Here is an 11,244-nt window from a genome sequence, read left to right on the forward strand (position 1 = left end):
CATCTATGACACTATTCTGAAGCAGTTCTCCTGTCGTCAGTACATATGCTTGTGTCTTTATGTTGTGTGCCTTAGGCTTTTTACAATTACAATTAAGACTTAAAACAACAGTGATTGTATATTGAGGGTGACTTGATGAAGCAGTTTTTCTTCTCTTTCACTATTGCTTGATGTGCCAAAGGATTTGAAATGGAGCTTCTTCATTTAGATGTCATTTTTGCTTTACACTTAATTGTTTCTCTCCAGTTCTCTTGCTGTACTTGAGGAATATCCTCAGCTACAGTTCAAAGCAGCTTTTACCAGCTCTTCTTTGCCTTCTAAAGATAATTCTGCCAAAAAAATTCAGCAGGAAGGTACCACTACCTGTTGTAAGCAGCCCCATATGGGTGTTGTAGAACTCCAGGGATTTGCAGGCACACCACAGGTGACAGCCCTGGCACTTGCACAAGACTCTCTTTCTCCCTGGAGCAAAACCAACAGTTTGCAATAGAAACAAAACAGAACAAAAAAACCCATTCATGTAAAGGCATGTCTCCATGGATGAAGATGCAGGGTAAATATTTACCTTTGAGAAGAGGTGATGCAGCATTACCACATTTGTGGAATAGCATTTCTGTAGCTATTACTACAGAAACTGCAGCATTTCCTGTATCTAATATTATAGAAAGGCAGCATGGTGAAGAATCCGGCCCCTCCATTTCAGTTCAGAGGCATTCTGAGCTTTGTTGAAGTGGGAGGGAAAGAATCTGGAATTGGATTCAAGTGCTGGGTCTTGACTGACATTGGCTTTATCTCTAACTTGACTCCAAAGATACTGCTAATATTATGAGCGTCAAAGTTTATAGCCTGCTTCCATCCTTTCTCATTTTAAACTCGCTTAGCAAGGAAGCATTTGCCAGGCTTGGAAAAAGAGAAGATGATACACTCCTTGGGTCAGTAAAGGCCCTGGCTGCTTTAGAACAATTGTTGCATTCTTCTCTCCCTCTTCTTTTCCTAGTATTTATTTTTGGCTCAACCACTTCCTTCTGTTTTTCTGTCATTAAGAAAAAAAATGGCTTGGCTTTGGAACCTGCAAGTTCCATCAAAGTAGTGAAATCTACCACAGAAGTTGTCTGTCAGTGGGCAAAACAGAATTCCTTAAGCTTATGTATTCTCCAAAATAGCAGTAGCTATTTAAGTTGTTCTGTTTTCATTCTAGAGCGCTCCACAAGATTCAGAATTAGGCCAACCTCCTGGTAATGGGCACAGTTTAAAAAGGAGCCCTCAGGAAAACAGCGTAGAAGGATCTGGATGTCAGGACATCTCAGATCTTCTTCCTGCTGCTGTGCAACTGGCTGAGAGCATATCCCCATCAATTCCAGGACCTACAAGGTAAGAAATGAAGTTCCTTCCTGTGAATAGAATTGAAGCCCTGCTGCTGCTGATAGTTGGGGGCTGTTTGTTAAATTTCTTTTCTTGTGTAACTGATTTTAAAAATCTATCATCCTGACGGATGATGATGATGCAGTCTTCAAAATAACCTGACAAAACAAGACTACTTACTGTTTACCGAACTAACTTTCTCGCCTTACTGCGTAACTATAAACAAGACTCCAGCTGTTGTAGTAACCCTTGACCTAAACTTCCTATGCTTTTTGCTTATACTAATAAACTCCCATCTGAGACAGAGAAACATTGAAGAGTCTTTTGTAGTCATATATGATTGTGAAGTAAGATGTAATTGTAAACAATTGCAAAATGCCATGCTCAGCTCTGTATAACAATCCTACTAGAAAGTACCAACCAAGGTAATATTTATTAGTATTGCACTCTTCTAAATCTCTTAAAATTCACCTGACTAAATAAATAGGACTACTTTCAGAGTTAAGGTATTCTTCAGTGCTATTAAGGCTGGCAGAAGGTAACATAATCTGGATTTTATTAAATATCCCAAAGGCAGTACTTTGTCTGAAGCATTTTTTACTTGAATAGTTGAATTTTCCCATGCTACTAGGGTTTTCATCTGCTGCAACAAAGAAATTATCTAATACCAGCATGTTTTTAACATAGAGCTGAATACTTTCCAGATCATCAGTGTTATCTGGGATAGAATGATAAATACAGCTTCGAAGGAGTAACAGTAACTTGCTGATAAATGTGTAGGATTTTTAGGCTGTGGGCACCTTTTTAAGTGTTTTCATGAATTTTCTTTAAGATTGGAGAATTCATTGCAGAAAGATTTGCTGCATCCTTTTCAAGTGGAATGTGTGTGATTTGGGCCTTTTTCTGTTACCTTCAACCCTGGCTACCATTTCTGATTGCCACTGTCTTTGAAAGATGTAAACTTGAGAAATTAAAAACAAGAACAAACGTAGTCAAGTAAAATATTTCAAATGCTGTTAAGTTAATGCTATCCTAGGCAGTAAACTCTTCTTCTCCCTTTTTTTATAAGAAATTATGAAGGTTAAGCATTTATTTACCAAAAGGGTGGTCAAACACTGGAACAGGCTTCCTAGAGAGGTGGTCAATGCCCCAAGCCCGTCAGTGTTTAAGAGGCATTTGAACAATGCCCTTAATAACATGCTTTAACTTTTGGTCAGCCCTGAAGTGGTCAGGCAGGTGGATCATGGTAGGTCCCTTTCAATATTCTATTCTATTCTATTCTATTCTATTCTAAAATGATTGATACCGTGCAACAGTTTGTGGCAGTTTAAGTCCAAATACAGGTTTCAAGTAAGATCATAACTGGCCGCATCAGGGACATTTCAGGGAAACTTAGAGACATGACATAATCTAAAAAGACTTACCAAGAAAAAGCAGCTTACTTTCTGGAAGGGACAGTTTGGCTGTGCTATGGAGCTCTTACAGTTCAGTAGCTTGTCGTACTTCAGTACACACACAGGAGGATATTTACTATTAATTCTATTTCTTCTGACTGCCACTAGCACATCTTAATTATCTACAGAAAATAATAAAGTCTGAGCAAGACTGACTGCAAAGTCAATTTATGATGATAAAGATACATAGACTTGAAATTCAAAGTGATGAAAAGTTGCACTTCTTTCCTAGAGATGTATGACTATTTCTTTTGTAATGTGGCATCACTTTACTATCTAGCACCAGGTCTATACATGAAACAGCTCTTCCTTGGATGAGTTCCTTATGTCTTTGAGAGTGTCTCTCCATTTCATGCAAAATGAGGAAAGCCATAGATATCATTCACACCAGTTAGAAAAAATTGGGTTTGGAGTTGTGATGTAAACTTGGACAGGGTGAGAATTTTAGATGCATATTTTGTTCTTTTGTTATTTTGGTTAACAAATACTACATGTATCCTCTAGCTTCTAGTTTCTTTTGACAGTATTGTGCATAATCACTCTATTGTTTGTATGTAATGGTGAGTAACCATGCTGTCCTAGCTGAAGAAAATACAAATGTCTTGTAAGCTACTTAAAACATGATGCATTCTGATTTGGGACAGTAAAATAGTCATTTTCTGCTATTCTTACCAGTATGGAGGTTATATTATGGGAAGGGGGAAAAAGTTAGAGAGGAAATTACGAGTATTACTAACTGCTGAATTTTATAGTAGGCCTATCGTGGCTAACATTCCTGCAAATTAGAGTAGTTTGTGAAACTGCAAAATGACAGGTATTAGACTGTGTACTTAGAACTGCAACGCCCCTACACCCTCTGATTGACAGCATTTGTACCAGCATCCACCTAATACGGTGTTTGTGGCAACTGCTAAGACCTGCCTCATGTACTGCCTCTATCCTGTGAATGAAGCAGCAGCAGAACTCACCTCAGAGGGCTTAAATTTTGTATTTTCTTCTTGTTTCTCAGAAAGCATATCTGTACAATTACTTTCTTGTCCACATTTTAAGGAAGATATATACACAACTTTCTCCAGTTGCTGCTGTAAAGACCCTTCTAACTAGCTACCAGGAAACTGGTAGGGGCAATACCACTGCGAAACACTCAAAATGGAAAATGTGCTTTCAACTCCCTGACCTAACACTAACTCCCAGGAGTGAACCTTCTCAAAGCAACTAATGTCTCTGAATTTAATTTTCTGCACCTGCAAAATGGGTATAGAATATGCATGGTGTAGTCTACTAAAGAGTAAGAGATTCTTAGAAGTTGCCAGAGAGCAGCAAGAAGTATGCAGAGACTTAAACTTTCTGACACTCTTCCTCCATTCATTTGTGGAAATGTGAGGAACTCAGGTACATGAAATCAGTAAGGCCCCACCTAAGACCCCTGAGAAAGTAGCTCTCCATCACTTCTGTGATGTTTGGTTCATTTTTAAAGTTCAAAATATATAAAAACAAGGACGGGGCTTTTGGGGAGGGCATTTTGTTTTACCTTTTCTTTCTCCAAGAAAAAAATAGTAGGTGGCAAAATCATATCAAGAAGCCAGGAATGAAGCTGTATTCATCCACACAGCAGGATTTTCCCACTCTCACCCAATCATCTGGTGAAAACCGTACTTGATGAAATGTGTGTGCAGGCATTTCTGCTGCAGAGGAAAGAAGAGGGATGAAAATTTGGGGGGGGTTTGGTGGTGTGAAGAAGAAAGTGTCAGCTTCAAGTTTCTCTAGTCACTCAGATATAGGAAACCATTTAATGCAGACCACAGAGAGATCTGTATCACTGTTGGTACTGGAAGGACATGGTAAACTTCTGAGAGCCTCATCACCTGAATATTTGACCTGAGACTCATAGAATTTCCCATCAGTTTCACGTCTTCATATGGGTGGACCTTTGTGTCTTCATCCTGTGGGCAAGGTTGGGCTGTTCTGCCATTGAAAATGGCCTCTGTGGGAAACAAAGCTACAAGGTCTTGGCTGAAGACCTCACTATGGCTTTTAACACAAGGAATGGCCTGTCTTACTGGTGGAGTCTCCTTTGAGAATGCAGAAATCTACTAAACATGTTGCAAAACTTAAAAGCAAGTTCTATTCTTTCGTTTGTTCGGTGGCTTTGGTGTAGCAGAATTTAACCCTCAAATTATTGTATCCATGCTATTCTTTTTCAAAACCTGCCATTCTTCATAACGATGCTTTAGCATACTGTAGGACTCAGAACAGCAGCTTTTCAAAATACTTATTTTTTAATCTCAAAGTAGCGAGTATCTCTCTTCTTCGTACTGTAGCGATTGTAGAGATAACTGGTTAATAGAGTCTGATCTGAAGCCAGAAGTCATCCGACAAGCAAGTGGACCAGATAATTTTCTCTGTGTGGGTCTGGATTTTAGTGGAGGCACAAGTTCAGGCTCCAGCTATAAGCAGGTATAGGAGTATTAAGCATGAGTGGAAAAATAACAAACACTGGAGCTGAGGTGCGGCGTGTGATGGTTTACATTAGCATCAACAATTCTTGCATGTGGCCTTTTGGAAGACTGTGTTAACTGAAGAAGCAAGTAGTTACACAGTGATATGGTTTGAAACAATGGACTGAGTAGAGCTAATTAAGGCAAGGCTATCCTGTCACCCACCCAGCACTTTAAGCTGTCCAAACTGGTGTTAGAATGGGCCAGCGGTAGTAACGGAGACTGTGGGGTGGGGTCTGTTATCTTGAGTTTTGAATATTTGTGGTTTGGCTGCAGCAAATGCAGTCTTGCTTTTTTTTTTTAAATAATATTAGCATAGTCATTTTATACTGTTCTGTGACCAATTTGCGTTTTTTAAAATGCATTGCTCAAAAATCGCATAGCTGCAGTTCTTTAGGGGTTCCTTTTCAAAATATGAGTACCAAGAACACTTAGACTTATATCCTAGCTGGCTAAAACAGCTTTACACTTCAGCATGCAAAATTATGACTTTTGTGAGATGAACATTACATGAATGAGTCAGCTTGAAGGGATTCATAAGGTTCTTGTTTCAGGAAACTTATTAGATGGGCAGGAGCTCAGGCAATTACTTTTTATTTAGCCTTACTCCTGAAACTGCTGGCACATGTCTGTTTTGGGTGGCTTCTCAGTTATATCCTGCCAAAATAGAAACGAAGACAATAAACGGAAAATCTTTGAAGTTTCATATTCCAGGCTGTTTATTTTTAACTCGCTCCCGTATGCTACTTTGAACGCCTCTTTTCCACCCTGAAGTGAACTCTTACAGTCTTAAGAGTGTATGACCTCCCATCTTCAGATGGAGTATCTCTGTGTGGAAAACTACCATGTTTGCTTTTTTCCAGTCTTCTGGGTGGCTTTCTTCCATCCTCCACAAATTCTCAGAAATTGTTTCAGTCACTTTTAAATTCTTATGGTTTAGAATTCAAAACATCTGTGATTCTTATTTTAAAATACTATTTCAGTCCAATTTTTTTACCTGTTTCTCACTAGTCCTGTATGCTGAAAAGTAACACTGTCAGCAATTAATCTGTAAACTTTCCATGTGAAATAAAAATGCCAAAGAACTAGAATAGTTAGGAAGCCTCAGGCTTTGCGTTGGTGTCTATGTGAGATGTAACCATGCCTTTCTCCTGATGCACACACAGAGGAAAATGCCTGGGGAATCCTTAGCTGGACAGCTCTACCCTACAGAGGCTTTTTTTCCAGCAGGTTTAGGAAGAAACAGATAGAGCAATTTAAAAGGTACATACCCAGAAGTAGTTCAGGGGAATAAGCACTCTTCATGGATGAATTTGGCTGCTCTCCCACCTGGAATGCTGCACACAGATCCTGTGGGACACACAGAGCCACCGCGGAATGACAAGCTGAAGCTGCCACCCATCCTGTGGGACTGTCTGTTCAGTGCCATGCTTCCTGCTGACTCTCCGGATATCTCGGATGGAGACCGGGAGCCGGTTGTGGATCTGGAACTGAAGATCTGGCTGTGTTTGCCTGTTGCAGCAGTAGTACAGCTTATTCTTTTAATGTTAGAATAATTTAGTTTGGTCATACTTAAAATATTGCAGGCCCTGCATTTTATTCTGTGTATGGAACAAGGAGGTGAAAAGTGATTGGGGGTGGGGGGAGAAGGGGAGGACAGTTCCCAGGAGGATCATGAAGATCATTATTCCTTCTTCACTTTTTCCTGAAAGCTTAGATATACAGGGAGGGTGGGGGAAGCTGGCTGCTGTTAGCAGCCCTTTAGCAATGATGGATTTCTCATGTGTTTTGTTTACACTGAAGAGTTCAAATAGTGACTTGCTCTGCCTCTAAAACTCTGACTTTTTTTTTTTTCAAGGGGAATGTGGAAATTATTTCCATGTTCCTAATTAACTTCCAATACCTCTTAGGGACATATTAAAGTGCAGGATTCTTTAAGTTAACTCAAGTCCTCCAGTACAGTGTGTCCAAATACATAAACTCAAAATGTAGATGCTGATCTCTCATGTGTCAGGGGAAACAGAACAGAAACATTTGAGAAGCAGCTATACGTGTGCCATGGTTGCAGAGCTGGCTGTACATTTGTCCCTTTCAGTGCTTTCTAAATTAATCCTCAGATTTCAGGCTCTTGTGCTCCTGGGAATATAATCACTCAAGCTCTAAGTTATGTCAGTATGGATGGCAACCGTATGTGACCTCTGGGTTTCATAGGCTTCAGCACTTGATGTTTTTCCCTCACAAGTGTGACTGGGTTGGAAAGGCTGCCTTTCCTTTCAACAACTACTGCATGTTCTAGAAGAAAAGCAAAGGAATAAGAAAGGGAAATGTTGAATTATCTATGATTTTCTGTTGTTGGATCATCATTTCTTGTTTTTTTATCAAGTAGGCTTAACATATTTGGGCATCTCTACCCCCCACCCCTCCCCCTGCCCCCAGTAAATGTCAGAGCGCTTTTCTCTAGCTGCTGCTGGTTTTATCTTCTGTCCCCTTGCCTTTGCTGTGCATGGCAAAACGGAGTAATGGAAGGTGCGACTTCAAGTGGGCTGGTAGATTGGGTATGGCTCTTAATCTGGAAGTATTTATGGGAGATGCACCATAAGTCATTGATTTCTTAACATCCTTTATAGCTTCACACCCTAAACACAAACCAGGCAGTGCAGTCCTAATAAACATCTTAGTAACTGGGCAGTACTCTTAAGTTGTTTCAGGATAATTCAAACTTGCCACAATATATTCTGAAGGTGGAAGAGGTTAACTACAGGTATCAAAAATTAATCGGTAAATTTGCAATGTGCTTCCAAACAAGCAATTTCTCAGTAATTATTTATGCAAAACAAATATTTTAGACATACAAAGATTTAACTCATTGTTATTTGATGTTGTAACTGGAAGGATAGCATTCAGATGGTCAGTATGTTAGGGCCTTGAACTTGCAAATCCTTAATTGTGTGCTTAACTTCTAAGACAAGGGAAAAGTTCCCTTTGATCACTCTTGAGTGCAGTGGGGCACTTGGATATTTCAAGTTACATGTGCACCTAGGTCTTTGTATGACTGCATTTTCTTTGTTTTTAACATATCCATTACATGCAGCAATTATTCCTAGCAAAATTATTCTTTCTGCCTTAAGTTCTACACAAACTACGAGGATGTTCTTTCATGCTTTGTCATCTGCATGTTTTGTTTTAAATATGAATGAAACTTTCCCTTAATAATATCAAGCTAGTTCAGATTACAAACAAAAGAGATCAAGTAACCACAAGAGAGAACACATTTTGTTTTCCTGTATTTTAAAAAAACCCAGCTTTTAGGGTTATAGCTTTATGTTGATCGCATTGAATGGGTGGTCTGAAAATACATGCTCCCTGCAGGTAATTATTGATTGCTAGTACATTTTCATGTAGATTGGCTTTTACTCAGGGGAATTATCTTCAGCATGTGGTGTCATTTCCCTGTAGTGTTATTCCCCTTAAAAAGTGTGGAAGATAATGGGACTAGGTGTGACCCTAAGAGGTCATCTAGTCCATCCTTCTGCCCTGCACGATCAACTGTGCTTAAGTCATTCCCCACAGATGTTTGTCTAACCCCAGCAGTCCCTTGCAGACAGAAAAGCAAGATTACAAAAAAATTAAAAGGAATATGTAGGATATGTTCTCTATATAGTTTTCCTTGTTACCTACATCAGAAGGAGAAACATAAATGGAGATATCCAAAGAGGTCAGTCTGGACGTATCTTATTATGATTGAAAACTCGAACTGTTCAATTCTATGTTATGTCCTGAATAAAACATTGAAGCAAGCTGCAGTAGCACAGATGATGAATGTGTACTATTTCATTCTAAAAGTGATAGTTTAAGTTGCTATCACAGCATATGACAGCATTGTCATTTTGATTCTGTTCAGCATACATTAATTACAAAGTTGTCCCAATTCCTTCATCTACTCCTGAGTAAAAAGAACAAGTTTTCAGCATTATCGAACACCAGCAAAATTGTTTTAGTTTATTCGTAATGCTGAATAGCTTTATGTCTAGGGACATAGGTCATGGGACTGTCATCTGCCCCTAGTCACAGGTTTACAAAGTTGCTACTAGCATGGCAGTAGATAGTTCATGGGTTTAGCAATTGTAGTCAAGAAAATTTAACCGTTTCAGACATGTTTGGAACTGTTTCATATTTGATAGCTGCACATAGAAGTCTAATGTAACAAAGAAGTCATGTCTGCAAAGGTCTTAAAGAAATTTCAGTCAGCCGAAATCTGTAAAATGCAAATATATAATGATGTATGATATAAATATGTAATGATGTATGGTCTGTATGATGAACAGTACCAATGTTTCGATCCCAGATTTATTACCATGCTTTCCACAATTCAGTTGGCAGGTGGGATTAACAATAAGTAAAGAATCAGAGGTTAAAGATAAGCGATAAGGAGAAACAGTAACTGTAGGTGGTGTTTTCTACTTTTTCCAACGCTCAGTTTCATAGAGGTTAGAGGGCTTCTCCCCCCAGCCTCCACCCACGTTTGTTCTTCCCCTGACCACCACACCTCTGACAGGAGCATGCTTCCAGGTTGAAGAACCCTGGGCACACAACTGCTAATGAGCAATTTAATCAGTAAGAAGATAAACCTGCAAAACGAACAAAAAGCTGGAATGGCAATTGACTTCCATTTTTCCATCCCCTCCCCAATGCAGTGTTGTAGTTTCTGCCCCTCCTCTTCCCTGAGTGCAAAATTAATGTCAAATGGTAAAGTCTATTCCTTCCTTAGGGAAAGCCTCCTGGCATCTTCTTGTTGTTTATTCATGTCCCATCATGCCATGCTGTCAGTGATCCAGCAGATACCAAATATTGCATTGCCGTCTCTGTTGTTCCCAGTGTCAGTAAGTTTTATATGGATAGGTGTTTTCAGTGTGCTAGGAAAAGAAAAATTCCTTTGGGCAAAACAATTTTTAGAAGTTTAAATAAAAGATATTGGTGTTATAAATTAAATGTTCAAACTGATGCCAAGCATAGCTGAAACGTGTATAAACTGTGTATGAGTTGTATGTTACAGATATTTTACCTTGGATTTGAGGCTTACCCTTAATATAGGCAAATTCCAATAGGTCTTTAATGACTAGTTAATTTTCCACTGCAGTGACTCTGAAGAAAGTTTTTAGGATCTAAGGTGGACTTATATTCAGTCTTACATGCAGCCCTCTCATAAAGAAATTAGTTGTTGCATTGGGCAGTCCTCAGTACAAGGAGGGGTTTTGACCCCACCTGGAATTGCATTTTGTGCACTGTAGCACAGCACAAGAGCATGGGGCTTCGAGGCTGCTTCAATGGTTACTGAAGGGACAGCTAAACACAGACCCAAACTGGAGGGACCTGAGAGCTGGTCACTGACTCACTTTTCGGTCAAGTATTTTGTGCATAAAACTTGGGCAGAGAAGGGGAGAGAGGCTTCTCAGATTTCTGGAGATTACTTAAAATCCAATCTATGTTTGGCCTTACAGAAGGTGTTTTAAGCAGCTTTTATAACTCCAGTCTGTAGGGCACTTTGAATTTCTGAAATGTAGCCTGTTACTGCTAAGCTGTGGCAAAACTCCAGTGATGGGCTCACCATGAATGACCCCTCTCTGTGCAGTTATGGAACTAGAGCACAATGCTGTCACACTGACCTCTGAGCATGTGACAACGTCTTGCCTGTATATCTTGCTTTGGATGGGAGGGGGCAGGGGCGAGAGATGTTAAGTAAATTACGCCCCTTGCTCCTAGGTACAATTCTACGTTCAGTTTTGAATTGATATTTCACTCCATGTTCCCTAAGGCAATGAAAATATGCCCAGGCTTCCCAGGGAGGTGAAGGAGAGGATAAGGTTAACCTATTTCATCACCTACGAACCTAAGTGCGGAAACTGAGGTCCACACAGTGCATGTGAAAAATA

At 39.6% G+C, this 11,244-nt stretch overlaps 1 protein-coding gene across 5 annotated transcripts in view; it reads left to right on the top strand.

The window, feature by feature from the left end:
* The window catches only part of TACC2 (transforming acidic coiled-coil containing protein 2), a 148,962-nt gene that overhangs the window by 27,807 nt on the left and 109,911 nt on the right, over positions 1-11,244 (top strand). For all 5 annotated transcript variants that reach the window (XM_075026544.1, XM_075026548.1, XM_075026545.1 and 2 more), the window contains one exon: positions 1,199-1,371. In XM_075026544.1, coding sequence (XP_074882645.1) covers positions 1,199-1,371 — 173 coding nt within the window. The remainder of the gene's footprint in view (positions 1-1,198; positions 1,372-11,244) is intronic.

This window comes from Buteo buteo, chromosome 4, assembly GCF_964188355.1.
Source record: "Buteo buteo chromosome 4, bButBut1.hap1.1, whole genome shotgun sequence".
In the NCBI taxonomy this organism is placed as follows: Eukaryota; Metazoa; Chordata; class Aves; order Accipitriformes; family Accipitridae; genus Buteo; species Buteo buteo.